This window comes from Hippocampus comes, unplaced genomic scaffold (genome assembly GCF_001891065.2).
Source record: "Hippocampus comes isolate QL1 unplaced genomic scaffold, H_comes_QL1_v1.1 scaffold151, whole genome shotgun sequence".
Taxonomy (NCBI): Eukaryota; Metazoa; Chordata; class Actinopteri; order Syngnathiformes; family Syngnathidae; genus Hippocampus; species Hippocampus comes.
Genome location: NW_017805591.1, coordinates 1,760,376 through 1,779,044, shown reverse-complemented (window position 1 = coordinate 1,779,044; position 18,669 = coordinate 1,760,376). Strand labels below are relative to the sequence as shown.

The window sequence follows — 18,669 nt, the reverse complement described above, 5'->3', positions numbered from 1 at the left end:
CCGGGCAACAGTTTAATACAGTGATACAGGCGAGGTTTCAGTCAACAATTGTAAGTGAATCATTATTATAGAGTAATTTTAGTCATTTTTCGCAGAGGATAAAGAATGCATACTTGTGAGTTTTGTTATATTGTCTCTCTACATGTGTTTTGCCACAGTTTGTGGTTGAATATACATTCCCTAAAACAACACACATATAAGCATTTTTTTAAGACCATCTTTCATTCCCATTATGAATTAGGATTAAGCTAGCTGATTTAAAGGCAACTGGGAGTGGCAACAATTTGAAGGTTCTTTTTTTTTTGGGGGGGGGGAGAGAATTGTTCTCTGCCAAGCTACGGCAGGATGTGAAGTGAACTAAGTTGAGTCAAAGCAAAATAAATACATACATATATAAATCGCCCAAATGATCAGATCTCAAAGTACTTGAAAGTCAGGTCATGCGTATCTCAAGGCACCACTTCACTAGCAGGTGACAAATGCCATTAAATTTCAGGCTGTCCTCAAATAGGGCACAAAAAAATCCGCAGGATAGATGATAGGCGACTGTGATTAAAAAAAAATAAATGCATTGAAAAAATAAAATGTCTGCTGTTTCATGTCGACATGCATCACAAGCACACTCTGCACGTCAAACACTCAAGTGTGCGAAAACTAGGACTACACACTCTGGTTCTAACGATACACATGTATCTGTATTTTTCTCCACAAATACACACACACACACACACACACTGAATCTGCTCTATAATACCGTTATATTGGTGCACGCCCTCTTCCCACTTCAAAAAGGAACTCAATTGATTGCAAACATTTGTTCTTTTACTCGACAAATAAATCCCCCGGACAGTCATGACACCTCAATCAATGCCACTGTATGCCCATTCAAATCCAACAAGTGTCACATAACCGGTTGTTTCAAATGTACTTTTACACATTGTTTTTATAAAGGAAGTGAATAAATATATTCCTCACTCATTGTTCATTGTAGATTAACATTTAAACAAGACCATATGGTGCAGATTTTCTCTTTTCACTTTTTTTTTTTTTTTCATTTGTTTAACAAGCCTACAATAAAAATAAATCACCACAAAACCAAACATAGAAGCAATAACAGTGTTTGTGCTTTAAAGTCTTTTAACTGCCATGGCTATTTCGCTAGAAGATTTGCAGTTTCAAGTTCATGTGAGCATATTGGGAGTTTGACATGACGGCAACTCAGTTAAATGTTCTTTTCAATTTACGCCCAATTGAATGATTTGCACTCTTTGATCGGATGGAACATTCAAGAATACAGTATGTCAAACAAACATTTAGTGGCTTGTCTAAATGTCTTTCAGTGAGTACTTTACTTACATTACTATTAAGGCATTGCAGTATATTCTTACATTGTAGATCGATAGATACCGGAGGATGATTATGCCGTATACTGAAAGTCAGAAGTCACCAGGTTCAGTTTACAAAATGAAGAAAAATAGAACGCTTGATTTAGTGCGATGGACGCTCACTTTGTCTGTGGATGATTCAAGCTCGGGTTGCTAAGCAGTTTTCCGCAGCTAACATGGCAAATACTTGGAATGAAAAGTAAGCACGTTTTAAAGATAATTACTTTTCTAGAATTCGCATGTACCTTAGGAGAACATTTTCTGCCATGTTTAAGCTTATTTATGAAAAAAAAAGTGTGGCAATGACAGAGTTGGTTTGGTAGAAATACTGCATTACAGAGAACTGGGAAAATTGGAAAACAAAATTGAAGATTCAAATTGTCAAATCACGGCAAAGCCATGTTTTCTTACTGCACAGGATGCAGCAGTTTGATGTCACAACTATGGCGGTGCCCACAAACACGCTTTAGAAACGATATTAGCCTGTATTTATTGGCTATGTTAGAAATAGCTATTTCATACAACCGGTGCTGCATGTTAATGTGTATGTTGATATATATAATCTATACAGTGTATATGCCATTCCGTCTGCCCCAAAATAGGCTGTTTAAAAAAAAAAAAAAATCAAATTAACGACTCACACATGATAATGTTTTCTGCTGAAACGTTTCATCTAATCTAAACGGCCACTTTCCGACTTCATGGCACTCTTGAAAGTGGCAGATACCGTAACAATCTCAAGTGCAACAACACTGTAAGGTATCCATCCATTTTGAGATCCATTTTTGAATGAACTCTTTTGTAAAAGACAGAGGAGTGAGTCACCCTCCCGAAATGCAAACAGTGGCCCATTAAAACTTCAAGATATGAGCAAAGCACGTGAGCTCGGCTTTTCCTCTCGACAGAAACAAATCTTGAAGAAATGTGACAAACATTTATATCTGCGAAGGGTAAACGAGGCCGTCATCTGTACATTGCCATTTGAATGAAGTCCAAATAAAGAAAAAAAAATGTGTTTGTTCAGATAAAGATGTTACAGGTGACTTTTCTACTTTGCCTACCTGATTGAAGCTGCTAAACAGGCACACCAACGGAACACAAACAAAATGAGGTGACTACTGCTTTTGAATATTTTTTTTTTGTTTTTTTTTACAGTCAAATGAGATTTTTCTTCCATTCAGCTACCTACAATACATTCAAAAGAACATTGTTATGGTAATAATCTGCACTGAGAGAATAGAATTGGCACAGTTGTTTTGTTATAGTCATGAGATAAGATAAACAGAGTAAGTGAAGCTGAGCGTTTGATATGATTGGATGCCAGGGAGGGGGAGGGGCTGATTTCATCCATCAATCAAAAAATTAAAAAACGCAAATAAAGTAAACAACAAATACTATTTACATGAAGTTCACCATGACAAAAACGGAAAAATAATGAATATTTTCCACTCTTTGCCTTGCGACAAACTCCTCCCGATTGGAATCCAGTCATGGGTGATGCCACCAAAGACTCGTAAATGCTCTCGACAGTCATTTTGCTCGCCGCTCCGCCGTTAGTACGCCACCATCAAGGTGGTCAGAGCCAGGACCAGGTACCGGCAGGCCATCGGGACGTGCGCACTTCCTGTACTCCCGTAGGGCGCAGTGTTGGGAGCTGTGGGTGGGAAATAAGAGAACATAAGTCGAGGTGGTGCGGTCACTTGGCAACAAACTCAACACGAGATCTGTGAATGACAATCGTTTGAGTTAATTATTCCTATTTTACAGTTGGTATAGTCAAACTTTGAGGTAGAACAGTAGATGCAGTTGGTTTCTTTTAAGAACAAGAAGACAAATACCAAAGGCTGACTAAAAGTGCTTTCGTTTGAAGAGAATCACAACAGAACAAAATGGGCATGTATGAAAAACAAAAACAGAAAAAAAAACCAACCCTTTCAGAGCCCATTTTAGGGAGTATTTTCAAATGGGTCCACATTTGGGGCACACACATTCTTTTACCTTCAATGAAGTGTTGAAAATGTTTAATGGAGACTGTTTCAAATATTAATCACCCTTCTCAAATAAACTAACATTCTCAAGTTGTGAAAAAGTTGAATGATGAAATAATGTTGAATAAACATGATGAAGACAATCGGGAGACAAATACGTACTGACACTTGAAATGAAACAAGTTGCGTCGGTGGTTATTAATCTGGGTTCGGTGAATCGGTCTCAGGGGTTCGACGAAGCCTCTGCCATGGATGTTCAGACACACCCGACTCAACATGTCAATTAGTCTAATTGACACGCCTACTTGGCCATCACTGGCTGGTTCATTTTGTGTGTGCACAACGAAAAAAATCATCTACTTATGTCTTGAAATGTTATTTAAGTTGTTTTCTGTTTTTAATAAATGCATTTTTTATGTCTTGAATTTGTAAAAAAAAAAAAAAAATCACATTTTTATTTTTCACTTATAAAGGGTTCAGATGAACTGGTTGGGTTCGGTACCTCGAACAAGGTTAAGATCCACTCACTGCATTAGAGCTTCAGGAGGGAGGACAGCCTTTTTTTTATGTTGTTGTTTGCATGACCATCAGAAAGCCACAGTACTTTGGGCACGCCTCTGTTGGGAGCTGTGCTGGGCTGGGCAGCGTTTCATTGGAAAGGGGCTACTCTTCAATTCCAACTTTGTCTTTTTTGCAGCACAACAGAAGTACAGACGCACACACAAAGCGCGGCGAGGCAGTGCAAACAAGCCACGTTCCAACTGGGGAAATCATGCGGTGCAACACCCGTATCAGAAGGGTGCCTCTATTTGCACGCCATTGTAATTAGTTGACTGTAACTCCTTTGGTGTGGACCTCACTCTGTACAAACACTCACCAGCCAAGTGACAAGCATAAAAAGTAAAAAGAAGCCCGTACAATTGTCTCCATGTCAGACTTTAACAAGCCCGGACTGCATTTTTGACTCTGGTTGTGTTGTATTGACAAACACATACAGTGAACGTGATTAGCGATAGCCAAGAAGGAGCTTGTTTTTGACAATGGCAGGGAGAGAACAAAGTGACACCTGTCCTATTATCACCTGACAGCCCTGTTTTTTCCCTGACATTTTCTCACATTATTTGCTACTACTGTATTGAAGTTGTTCAGCTATTACGGAGCAAACTCTGGTTCCACTGACAAGCAGAGAAAGTGGGGAGAGCATCAGTTTGAGGTGTCAAAATTAGAGCACAGTTTGATGACGTGGGGCTCTTTGGCTCTTGTTTTCCCTTTTATCTTTCCAGTTCTATCTTTGTCTCATCTTTGTTTCTTTCTTTCTCGCCCCGCGCTCCTACTCTCTCTTCTCCAATCGGCAGTACAGGATAATGACACAGTTTTCAGCGAGTGAGCCGAGCAAAGGTTTCCATGGCAACAGCCCCTGTTCTGCTCAGCCACCCCAATGTTTGCCGGAGTCTGAGAGCTCTGCATTGTGCTCCCGCCACACCACAGCGACATCATTGGGACTGGTTTCCCCACTTTCATTTATAGATGCAGTTATTATCCGCCCCTTGCTATTATTGTCATTTGGATAACAGCAATATGGGCCGCATGCATTAGGAAGTGTCGAGGCAGGTAGAAGGCTTGTCAGAGTTACTTGGTGCCTGCTTGCTCACAGTGTTTGACTTTAGCTTATTATCTCCTTGTGCCACTGTGAAAAAGCAAAAGCAAAGCCTCCATTGTTTCCACTGTGTGGGCTTTAACTTGCCATTCTAATTAACTCCCAAACCTGGAACTGCCTTGCAACACCATTATTGTGTGTATTAACATGATGGTGAAAAATGGTGAGAGGAAGTGACTCTGCGTGTGTGTGTTTGGGGGCGCTGATGGAAGCAAGAAGTGAAATCAAAAGAAATAAGAGAGCGGTGAAAGAACACAGTGATTGAAGTGAAGCTTCTTTGGGGCTTCAATTTAATTGCCATGTACATCAGCACCCGGCTACAATAAAGCGTCAGACTCTGAGACAATACATCATAAAGAAACCAACAAGGTGCACGAGCGGTGGGAAGACAAACGGCGCTCTAAAGGAAGAAGAGAGCTCACAAATGAGCGGGGATGAAAGCGATATGCTTCAATTAGTGTTTGGCAATACAATGGCACTAAAGAAGCCTCCGCAAAGCAAGAGACAAAGTCATGAAAAACAAAACCTGCTTCCGTGTTGTCGCTGTGGACCGGGGCCATCGCCTATGGTCTCCTGGGAATATGAAGCAGACTCCCTCTTCTTGTTCCCCCTCCCTTATCCTTCCAAATCTCCACCGACAGCAGGTTTGTCACCCACATATCATATGTACAACAAATGTTCGGGCCATGAACCTCACTCACTACTGACACAGATAATGAATCATACTGAAATATACAACAGTGACACTGTTTGGAGTTTGTGTTGTAGTAACATGTGTGTGTTTGTGTGTGTGTGCGTGTGTGTTTCACAGTGTACTATAATTCAGAGGAACACTCTTGTATGAGAATCATTCGCCAAAGAAAATACTTTCATTAACTCGCCTCCCAATTCAATGGCATGTAACATCATCGTCATCTCTCAATTGAGTCGAACTCTCTCAACAACAAAGCTAATTAGGGTTAGTTATTATTTTTCCCTGGCTTGGTAGTTTTAGAAACTGAAATAATATATATTTTTTTATACACAAAGGGAAGAAATCAAAATACCATGGCATTGCCTCAAAGTCCTTTCTCGAGGCAGTTACATGATTTCTGTAAATATCCTCATTTTTTTTCTTTGCCCTGTGTTTGATTGGCAGTCCTTCCAGGCACAGGTTCCTGTGACCCTAAAATAATACGCCAAGAAAATATACGGATTGAAAAATAACGTTTAGCTCGGATGCAGTACCTCTCAGCATTCCCGAGCAATTTCTCGTTCATTAAAAAGCAGCCTCTTCCTTGTCGTCACTCTATTCAAACCTTCCAAAATCTAAAATTGACCAGCACAGAAATTCTCCCTCCTCCTTTTCATGTGTACCACATCAATAATTGCAAGAAGAATCAAGGAACATCTCTGGTGTGGTTGTACTGGACTGTGTTTTGAATTTCATCCCTTTTATTGTTGAGTGACGATTCACCCCCTCGACTCGGTCCAATCCCCCTAGCAGGTTGTTAGGAGTGATGCGTGGACAGGCAGGCAGCCAGCCAGGCAGCATCCCACTCTCCCAAAGGACGCTTCCTCAGATGGGCTCTAAAGGTGGAGGGAGGGGCTCAATGTCCTTGACCATCAAGTCAGTGGCCTGTAAGTCCTATCCTCGCGGCTCCTCTGAAAGTGCCCACGGGTGGCAAAAGCGATCCTGCTCACACAAGCGGCCTTCAATGCACTGAAAAAGCTGGGCCAAGATGGTTAGTCGATAAACAATCAGGACATTTGGTGGTGGAGGTGGCGGCATCATCCACTTTCAAAGAATGTGTCACCATCCATTTTCTTTTTACAAGCTGTGTCGAAGGCCCGTTGTCAGTACCATCACTCCCAACAACAAACAGTATGATGAGTGTCAACCATGAGCGTCGCGCTGCATTCTAGCCGGTCGGTCTGAGACAATGGTAACTGGACTCACTGACCCATGAGTCTAATCATTTCTAACCCTGTTCTTGTTCAAGGCGAGCAGTTTTCATGTTCGCGATTCATCACCTTGGCTATGATCACCATGCACGCCAATTCCTCGGAGCTCTCATTCACGCGCACCTTCAAGCTCATTAGCCCCACCAATCATTTGCATTACAGCGAGTAATGAAAAGCCTCCATTATCAAAATCGCCTTCAGAGATCATTTAACTGCCTCGCAGCAACCTCGCTTGCCGCACATCATGGTACCTGACCCTGAGCATTTATGAACACCCAACTGAATGGTTTTGGGACCCGAAGTACTAATGGCCACTCTCAGCGGTGGGCTCGGAACAAGGGAGGGAATGAGCAAGAGGGGGATCACCCGATAGCTGGCTGAGTGATCGGGGGGCGTCTGATTGAAGGGAGAATTTGGCCTTCAGCTTGACTCAATCAACGAATCAGTGGGGTATCTGGACTCATAACATGGTGAGCTGAGGAAGGAATCTCATTAGGGAAGGTATTTCCGAGGTTCTCCTTAACAACTCATTCAGTACCAGCCAATTCTGGACCAAGTCTGAAAAGACGTTTAAAAACGTCTTTGGGAGTGAGTGAGTTAAAGAACGTCCTCCTTCAGAATGGCTCGACCCCTTGCTTGATTCGTATGTCTTAAGTGGTGTCTATTTGCATGCCTTACCTTTCACAAATATCCCAGTTATCAGTGGAGAAAACTACCCCAGTGGCCTGGGCTTGTGTTTATTGCACCCATCTGTTCACGTCTTGATGTGTGGAATTTGGGAGCCTGCAAATGATGCATTTTACAAGCACGTCTCCTGGGTAAATCTTTGTTTTTAAAAAAGATACTTTATTATTTTCCCCTCCCAACACCTCGAGAGTAAACATTCCAGGACTAAAGAGAAAGAGCTGAATTTTTAATCGCAGTGTTTCAAAAAGTATAATTACTCAATGACTTTGACTGCTCCCTCTAAATCTGTTTAATATTTGTGGCTTAACAAAATGCACAGTGAGACAAACAAATGGTGTCAGCATGCACCAAATTCCCACAGCATCTCACACACACACGCACACACACACTCTCTCTAATAATCCCCCCTCTCATATTTGGGTCTCTCATTCCCACTCTCGCTAATAATTCCCCTGACCCCTCTAGCTGTTAATTTTTATAAGGGGTTTATTTCTGTGTTGCAGACACAAAGATTGTGCTGAGTCAGTTGCTGTGCCCCCACACTGTGATGACAATGACAGTTTGGTCAGTTATGAGCAACCCATGCAAGTTACGTTCCCATGAGTTGCTCCATCAATACAGCCTGATACCATCTGATCTCCTGCCAGGAAGCAACCTTGTCTTCTTGCCCTTCGTTTCATGCATTGCTTTCTGTACGTTCCAAAAATAATGATTCCTACTGTTATGTATGTAGGATTATGATAACACAGCTCGCTGTTATCATTTCCCATCACGGCGCTGATAACACCGCATGTGCCAACTGGAGGGCTACGTGTATTTTGGTCCTGCTTGATATAAGATAAGTTTATCGCTGCCAACCTCCTGGTTCTTGCTTTCTCACCTGAGGCTACTTGAACAGGACTTGATTTCGCCTCACGTCAAGCTCACTCACGCCGAGCTGGAGCCTGAACTCGATCGCCCAGCCCTACTGTCTTTGCCTACTATTAACTGTTTATTGATCTCACTCAGATCATCAGTGGTTCATAGAAATTGTTGGACCAAAAAAAGGACCTAATCAATTGCCAAGTGATTAACATGGGCAGTGGATTATGTCTTGCAGTTGCACTGCGCGAGGCTGTGAGGAGGAGAGTCACAAGTCAATAGTGGCACATGCTATATGTGCAAGCAAATTATTCCTAACGCTCTGCTTTGGATAGGGCACGCCCACAGGCTTCGACAGCGTCACACATGAAGTGTTCCTTTATTAAACAAACACGGAACCAGAGGCAGTGTACACAATACAGTCTCTACTCCCCACTTGGTTTCCTCTTGCCTGCCTGCCTGCCTGAGGTCCAGATAAAAGCTGTCGTCTCCTCAAGAGAGCAACATTGATTCAGGAGTGGTTCCAAACCTGCCTCTCATACCACATACAACACCTACTACAAGAGTGTACAAATACCTTCCTTTCAAATTCACTTTCAGAAGTGGATAAAATCCACCCGGATCTGCCAGCACCTCTTGCTGCAATATCAATAAAAAACATGATCAACGAAAATGAAAGAACATGTAGGAACAAATAAAGACCGCTTTTATGATCCTCTTGACACTTTCGACCATTATTTTGTGGTGAAAGGGTGCAAAATCATCTTTGCTGAAATTAGATGACTCATTTTGGAGCTGGCGATGGTGTGTTCTTTACACACTCCATCCGTCTGAAGATTTTATTTTTTTTGACAGCATGTTTATAAGTGAGCTTAGCTGGACGAAGAAAACGAACTATGTTTTTTAATACAGTAAATTAGCGAAATATAATTTCAGAAGAGAAAACAAGGCAGCGATGTATCCATTCTATGAGTAATTAAATGAACAAATGTAGAGTTCAAATTCTCTATTGAATGACATATTCCGTGACAGCTGATCTGATCATCAGGGTGATGTAAACTATGGCCCGGGGTCAATTTGTGGCCCACCGCCAATGTTCTACCACCCCTTGGCACGCGCGCGCACACACATGCATGCACACACACGCACGCACGCACAAACACACACACACACACACACACACACACACACACACACACACAGCTAACAAATTATAATGCATTTTTAACTAAGCATTAAGCATTTCTATTCATCCATCCATCATCCAAACCGATTATCCTCATGAGGGTCGCGGGCATGCTGGAGCCTATCCCAACTGACTTGGGGTGAAAGGTGGATCACACCCTTAACTGGTTCTGTTGAAGTATTCGTAAAGTAATACTTGAACATTCTAAACTGCCGTCCATGTCAAACGGCAAGTGCAAACAGAGGTTAACCATCTTAAAATGTAAAATCAACAAAAATATTCACGTACAGTTTTCCCTTGGATACTACCTACATTGGGACACACTATGCTAAGACCTTGTGCAATGTTATGCATGACAAAGTTTTGAATTTCCCATTTTAAACGCACACTTTTCTCATTATATTCATTTATTTATGCAATTACAAATTGGCTTCAGGGAAATCTTGCTTCAAGGGAGGTTCCACTGTTTTGCACAATGAGAAAAGTGCACGTTTCGAGGTGATTAGACTCATCAATGCAAGCAAAAAAAAAAAAAAAAAACAGGTACATTTGAAAGTTAAGTATGATCTACAAGCTCATCCAATCTGCTCCGAGTGCATTCTGTATAATGGTTTAGAAGTGCTGAGCTGTGTGCTCTTTGTGCAATGACAATAATGTTTAGCACAACAGAAAGGGGCAGATGACCATCTCACACTGGAATTTGTCAGACATGATCTTATCGATGCACATAAAAACATCCTTTCATTCAGAGTCACCTTAGAATTTTTTGTTTTTACCCTCTTTGCTCCACCATTGTAAACTATGGGCATCTTTAATGAAAAAGGCTAAACCAACACCTAAGGTAAAACAATAGTCACTCAGAACACAGATGGGGAGGATTCTGCCTTGATTGAGAAATTAAACTTGGCGTGTTGGTGTGTTGGCACATTTAAGATGGGTGGGTACAAGAAGCAATGCACAGCCAATCTATTCCCGTTTACATGCCTTGTCTTTCTACGTGTCATTCAGGCCCAAAGCAGATTGTCATTTCAATTTATTTTCTTCATTCCAAGACGGAGAATTATCGCAGGATGTAAAGGGAAATAGCGTTAGTTTGGTACAATCTGTAATTGAATGTATGAATGTACAATTGAATGTAATTGATCGGAACGCCACAGACAATTTAGTAAAGAATGTTTAATTAGTTAATCATCTCAAACCTAATCCCTGGGTTTGGATACCAATGCTAAATTCTCGAACAATTTCCAGGAAGATTGGCTCCATGTTATTTCATTCAGCACCACCCCAAAGCACTATTTAATAATACTTAAAATACATATATTTCTTTTCTACAGTAAACACATTTAAAAGAATGCATTCACCCTTAGTATACTGCAACAATAATGGTCTTTACCAACATGGTATGACAGAGCGCCTAAGATAGAGAAACACACTTCCTGAGCAATTTATCTGGATTTTAAAAATTCTGTCCGGAACAATACAGCGGGTCATGTTATTATATATATGTGTGTGTGTGTGTGTGTGTGCGTGTGTGTGAGTGTGTGTGTGTGTGTGTGTGTATCTATCAATGTATCCATCTATAAAATTGTACAAACTAATATTAATGCTTCAAAGAGTCAATCCATCACAAGATAATTAAAATATTTACAGTACTTAGCAGTGATATTCCAACTCTGCACATATTTTATTTTATTTTTTTTAAACAAAGGCAACAACAATAATGGTCTTTACCAACATGGTATGACAGAGCTGGTAAGATAGAGAAACACACTTCCTGAACAATTTATATGGATTTTTAAAATTCTGTCCGGAACAAAACAGCGGGACATGACATTATATATGTATGTGTGTGTGTGTGTGTGTGTGTGTGTGTGTCTATCTATGTATCCATCTATAAAATTGTACAAACTAATATTAATGCTTTAGAGTCAATCCATCACAAGATAATTAACATATTTACAGTACTTAGCATTAATATTCTAACTCTGCACATATTTTATTTATTTATTTATTTTTTAAACAAAGACTGTTGTCTCCAAACTTTTTAGTGCCGGTCGACATTTTCATCTCAAGACATGTTTTCAAGGACCAAAATAGAGACAAATGATTAAAAATATCACTCACCACGAGCTACATTTCTACGATTTGGCATATTCCGAAAAGTTTTATGATAGTCATAGCACACTGCAGTTGACGTTTGTTTCTAAGATGAATAACCTTTTGACAGCACACATTTGTTGTGTATGAATTATTGGACAGCCATCTATAAAATTGTACAAACTAATATTAATGCTTTAGAGTCAATCCATCACAAGATAATTAACATATTTACAGTACTTAGCATTAATATTCTAACTCTGCACATATTTTATTTATTTATTTATTTTTTAAACAAAGACTGTTGTCTCCAAACTTTTTAGTGCCGGTCGACATTTTCATCTCAAGACATGTTTTCAAGGACCAAAATCCTCACTAGAACGTCAATTTTTAAATATCCGGATTTGTAAATATCCGTAACTTTCAATGTTAACGAACGCGACGAGGGGGCATTTATTAATATTTGCAACAAAGTACAGCCAAGCCGTAAGAGTTGGCAGCTCTGGCATAAGGCATGACATTTTTGCTTTGGTTTTGTTACACGTAAACAGTAATTGGACCATGATTGTTGTGAGAATTTAACCAGTCAAACCCAACATGCGAGAAGCATATACGGCTATGCTAGCAAAGAGTTGAATTTGATGGCTAGTGAGAGAACAGAGATCTATATTCTTGAGGGAGATGTAAATCACCTTTTTACTTTTATTTTAACCCTATAATGCCATTCGTATCATATTTGATACATGCATTTTCATTATGTAACTCATTCTTTATAGTACATTAAATCATGTGTATCAAATTTGATACTGCAGGTTCAAAATATGATTTTCCCCAAATTTTCAGTTTTTGATGTAATTTACACAATGCTTATAAATGTGATACAACAAATATCTAAAACAAAATAACAAGGCAAAAATATTTTTGTGGATTTGGTTATAAGGGATAATTATTTAATGAACATCTCAGTTCCCAAAAATCTGATTTTTCTGGCTATTACTTGATGGGTCAGGTATCAAAGGGTTAAAATGCTTTAAATTAAGCTATGAGCTGATCTAGAAAAAAAAATATGTGAGTAACTCATCATCTCAGCCCACATCAATCTGCTAAATGTCTTATTATCAAAGCGAATTCACCATAGAGATCTACTACAATGTCATTCAAAAGAAAAGCAAGTGAAGAACAATAGAATGTCTTTGATATTACTCTGTGATTTCAAAGTCTTCTAGTGGTGAAATGCACAATCCCTTGCAATTCTGCTGTTTCATGTTGGTATTCAGATCTGTGACTGGATCCCCACTGGGAGCCACCCAGCATCAAAAAGATCTCGCCATGTTATATGGCATTAGGAAGAACAAAATGGCTTAATCCGCTAGTCTGCTTTTCAAGTGACATGGTGCAGGACTCAAATTAATTAAAATCAAAGGTGGCAGACCTCTGAGGGGCTTGTGAGATGTTCAAACAAAAATAAGCAAATAAATACAAGGTGGGTTGACGTCTTCTAAGGCCATCCTCTCTGCACTGTTCTTTTGCCAAGGACATTCTCTCAGCATGTTCATTGACGTCTGCTCATTATTATTAGTGAATGTAAAGAGGGCAGAGCCTTGTAAAGAGCCTTGAATAACTCATCAGCTAGAAGAATAGGGAAATAGTAAAGAGTTAATAGTTTCTACTTTGGGCCTTCGGGGCTTTGCCCTTAAGCACTAGCATTTTAATTCCTCGGTTGTATGAGGCGAACTCGGCTAAAATGAGAAGCCGCTGAGCTGTGCAGGATGCAGGAAAGTGTTTGTGCAAGTGTGTGTGCAAGAAGAAGTGTATCATTGACTGTCAGCAGCAGCCATCCACAACTAATGCGCACAGCCATACGCAAATCCTACCATCAAATGGGACACAGTTGGCTTGCAAGGACTTGCAAAGTTTGCAGACCTGCCAACCTTTGTTAAATGTGTCTAGTGCCAAAATACCATAACCGCACGCACACATGCAACTCAAGTATTCACACACACACACACACACACACACATACACACACACACACACACACACACACACACACACACACACACACACACACACACACACACACACACACACACCCAAAATCCACCATCTCCGACCAAACTATCATGATCATACAATTACTCCTTTTAAATATTGTGAGCAAAATGTGGGCGGCCCGGTGGTCAAGTGGTTAGCGCGTCGACCTCACAGTGCGGAGGTACCGGATTCGATTCCAGATCCTGTGTGGAATTTGCATGTTCTCCCCATGCCTGTGTGGGTTTTCTCCGGGTACTCCGGGTTCCTCCCACATTCTAAAAACATGCATGGCAGGTTAATGTATCACTCAAAAGCACGGATGGTTGCTCTACTTTATGAGCAAATGGAAAAAAAAAGTAACAGAAAGTTGCCATTAACTTCATGTAATTTTCGGGAAAAATACTATATTACAAATGTAAATGGTCCAAATTGTAACATGATTAGAAAATACCATTTTTACCAATCACATTATGAAACATTAGACACGGTGACTGTGAAGGAGAACAATGTGGCACTATGATTGGAGGCCAAAATCTTCCTTTGTTTTACAGCAGGCAACTCACTGCCACCTCTACTGTTACACATAAGTACTGCATTTGTCCAATTAAAATGACAGCCCTTAGGGGGATTTTTTTTTTTTTTTGTGGAATTGATTGACATATTGTCAACAAAAATGCATACCTATTACAGGAGCAGGTTGACACATTCCAGGGACCAATTTTTATTTTTTTTTATTTATTGACTAAAAATGGATTGTTTGGCTAGTTTTTTTTTTTGTTTGTTTTTTGTTTTTGTTTTTTTTAACAAGGGACTGAGTGCAACATTTTATAAAATGTGCTTTCAGAGGCATATTCTCGCGTTCTCAGTCGATTCATTACGCACTTTCGAGGTGTAGCGATTCTCATTTGTAGGCTTCTTTCAAACCCACATGCGTCACCGGTCAAAACTCGTGCTGCCACCGATGAAGTACGATCCATTGGATTCTGAAGATGCCTGCAGTCCCAGATTCTGGAGTTTTACTGAGACGTCCATTCCATAGAGACCAATTTGGAATACATGACAAACTTTAAATTTGAAATTGACTTGTGTATCAATCTGGAGGTTATACACTGCTTGCCCCCGCAAGTGACTTGCATTGAAGGAAAGGAAAATGGGAAACCGACGCTTCTAATTTGCTTCGTGTTAGAACACTGTCGAACACACAGTACCATTAAAAGGAGTTAAAAAGAATACAATTGCTTCATGAAGCAAATTTGAAGCTTCATTTTGCTATCACTGATTGAAGGAGCATAAATTTTAGGACTCTGCATTTAATAAATACAATAAAAGTAAATTAACTAGACGACGATACTCATGAATGAATGCGTATTTGGAGCTGTTCCATTAGTTTAAAAACGAGTGAGCTGGCCGTTCTTTGTGCCAAACAACGCTTCTCGTCGCATATACACGCAAGCGCATCACTTTTCTGGATTTCACAACCGGCAAATTTCAAATAAAAGCAAATGATTCAATATCTAACTCACCATTGCCACCAATACAATGACTGCAATGGCACTTTCAGACAAACTCTTAGCCACCAGCACCAGTCACGGTCACGTACCCGTCTTCAGTGGAGCACAGAAGCAGTTAGTTGAATCAAAATGTGTAATATGATGTTTCACCTTCAAGAGGCACAAGTCCTTAGTACAACCTACTGAGCGCACAAGAGGAAAGATGTCTCTGGGAGAATACTGTATGTGCACTACTAGATATGACATGGGACACCCTCATTTAAACGTCGCGCCACCCAGAGTGCAGAAATTTCCTAAAGGTGCGTAAGTGACACACTTAACCCGATGGGAGCCCAAAAAGTGTGCAGCAGTGCATCTTTTCTGACTAAAGCACATGGGAGAATATACAAGCAGTATTTTGTAGTATTTGGTTACATAAACAGCATCCAGACAGCATCCATTCAAAGTTTTTGGACAGACGTACTAGAGACTGCATTTTAGTAATTTTTGCGGAATTCGTATGTACTAAATTCACAAACGTTTTTAGGTTTTCACTCGGTCATTGCTGCATAATACAATACAATAATAGACTGTGTATTAGGGTGGTCCACATTTTCATGGCAAAAAAAAAAGTTTGTCGGATTCGTCGGGCCGGGTCGGAATTCTTGTCGATACTATGGTACAAGGTTCTGTGCAAAATTTCATTCCGATCTGATGATATTTTCCCGTCCCGCAAAGCGGCCAAAGTTTCCACCATAACAACTGGTCTCAATAGGGTGAACATGTGTATTTTAACCGTGTATTTTGCCATGCGTGACACTGGCTGGGCTGAATGTTGCCCGAACGATCACCTCCTGACTAACTAACCATTCCATCGCTGCTCTCAGCAGCCGGAGACAAACTCAAACGCACGCCTAACACACAACGGTCACCTACTGGCGAGCTAATATCTTTCAATTGAAGTCGAGAATCGCCGGAATTCTTACTGGACGCTGAGCTGAGGACGCTTTTCGACATCGAACATCACCACGGCTCGTCGGCGCGCTCGTCACCTACGGGTGGTGAACGACTTTGCGGAGAGGGGCGTCGCCCTCATCAGCGCGTTCTGCGGCGCCATCACGCGCGACGAGGAACAGCGACAGCACCTTCTGCAGGTCGTGGAGCGACACCGGGCGTTGCACCCGTGCGCGAAGTAGGCATGGGATGGCACGCACGGCGGATTTCGTTTTTTTTGCGGTCTAACAGTGTCACTAGTGTTGATGGACATTATAGACAGATGGACAGATAGACAGATGGACCAGTTAACATGGACCAACAATTTCACCAGTGTTGAAGGATAACCACGGTTGCCTTTTTTGCAATACATGCGTTCCTGTCTTCCGTCTTTGAATTATTGCAAGTGCGAACTGAGCAAAACAAAATCCTTACTGTACGGGAGAAACCGTACTACCATTTAGCCCCGTAACATTCTTTCCATAGGGGAAACTTTGGTCGCTCTGCGGGACGGGATAAAATTATCCGATCGGAATAAAATTTTGCACACATCCTTGTGTCATAGTATCGACAAGATTTCCGACCCGGCCCGACGAATCCGACAAACTTTTCCAAAATGGACCACCCTACTGTGTATCATATGATACGATACAATAACGTATATTTACTATCCCTCGATGAGTGATTGTCTGGTTGCGCCATACAAACTTGCATTCATAGCCTTCGGTATTAGTGTAAGGTTAACTGTCTTTTCGCAGCGCCAGAGAGAGATGAAATTGAGCTGCTCGATCTAACCTTATTTAAGTGCAAAACATCCCCTCAAAGAGACTGCCATTTCTTAATGCCATGACCTTTTCTAACCACGTTAAAAAACCTCAAGCTCTTCAGGTGTGGTTTGTCAATATAAAAGATTTGGAAGACAGCAGGAAAGGCAGTGGATCTACTCTGCTTCGAATGGGGTTACTGTACTATCCAAAACTGTTGTACGTTGTTGGTCTGAGTGAGAGCTCGAATGTTCTTAGGCTTGACAGTGATTGAAGCAAGTGCGCTTGGGTGTGTTGATTTTAGTTCAGTTTATTTAAGTCACCGGGAGATGCTCTGTGTTTCTGCGCAGGCCTGGCTCAAAAATAATGATAAACATAAAATAAGCAGCGCTACTATGAGTGCAGAGTTCATCAGCAAAAGTCCGAGGCAACACCAGTGACATCAAGTCTGACAAATGAGGTGAATAAGGAATAAAAGAAAAGATTACAAAAAATGATTCTGAGAGCTTCGTATATCCCACTTGATGCTGCGCTATAAGGACAGTGCATATGGATCCACTCAGTCGATAACGCTACATTGTTGTAGGTGAAACAAGTGGAGCAAGTCAATAGAATTCGTTTAAAAAAATGAATAAGTAATAAAAAATATATATATATCTTCCTGTCACACTTCTGCCAAACTGAGTTGTGCTGTTTGTCTGTTGGACGCTGTGCTGAAGAACAGCTTGAATTCAGATACGGCCAAAGCCAGCTGATGAAAGGCCCCGAAGAGGCGCAGGAGAGATATCTAAAAGACACTTTCATGGCACTGTTTAAGTGGCGGTTCAAATTAACTGGCCAAAAGTGAACCAAGAGCAAGGCAGTCAGTAGTGGTTTTGTCAAGACCAGATAAACTGAGACTAAAGGCCTCTTTATGCTGTCACATTCTCACGGGCGACACCGGCCGCACAGCATCACGTGACCACTGCATTGTGTCGCGCAGCACCTCTGCGGCCCCTCAGCAACACATGTCGCGACACAAACTGCCACGGGCATAGAATGCTGTGCACATCATTTCTCGTGATTGGACCGTTTAATCACATGCTGTGATGACATAGTGGGCTTTCCCCAGATAGTTACCGCTTCCATTTCATGGCCGCACATATCAGCTGTGCCCCTACCTTATTGATCGATTTCGCAAATCAATTAAACACATCAGCTGGTCATCTAGGTACATTTATTGTAGCAGGCAATGCTCCCCGATCTTCATTGTTGTCGCTTTGTTCTTTGTTCCGCAAAGTAAACATGGCGACTGGAATTGGCTATAAAAAGCAGAGGAAACTTCAGCCTGCGGTGTCCTAGCCAACAGAAGCCGACTTGGATTGAAAACTGCAGCATATTTTCACAGCAACGGAGTATAAAGGCAAACGGCGCGGCATTGCTACCGTGATGGCCGCGCGGGCGGCGACCGAGCACCTATCAAGAGGCTTTAAATCAAAACCAAGAGCGAGGAAATGTGTGATACAGTTAAGAACAGGAACAAACCAGGTCAAAAAAAAAAAAAAAAAAAAGCGAAAAATTTATTTGGTTTATTTTGTAAAAAC

The 18,669-nt window shown here is 41.0% G+C and overlaps 1 protein-coding gene across 2 annotated transcripts in view; it reads right to left on the bottom strand.

Annotated features, from left to right (window-relative positions):
- Positions 1 to 800: 800 nt before the first annotated feature.
- negr1 (neuronal growth regulator 1) overlaps positions 801 to 18,669 on the bottom strand; it is a 132,730-nt gene continuing 114,861 nt past the window's right edge. For both annotated transcript variants that reach the window (XM_019880352.1, XM_019880353.1), the window contains one exon: positions 801 to 3,039. In XM_019880352.1, coding sequence (XP_019735911.1) covers positions 2,939 to 3,039 — 101 coding nt within the window. In that variant the 3' untranslated portion in view covers positions 801 to 2,938. The remainder of the gene's footprint in view (positions 3,040 to 18,669) is intronic.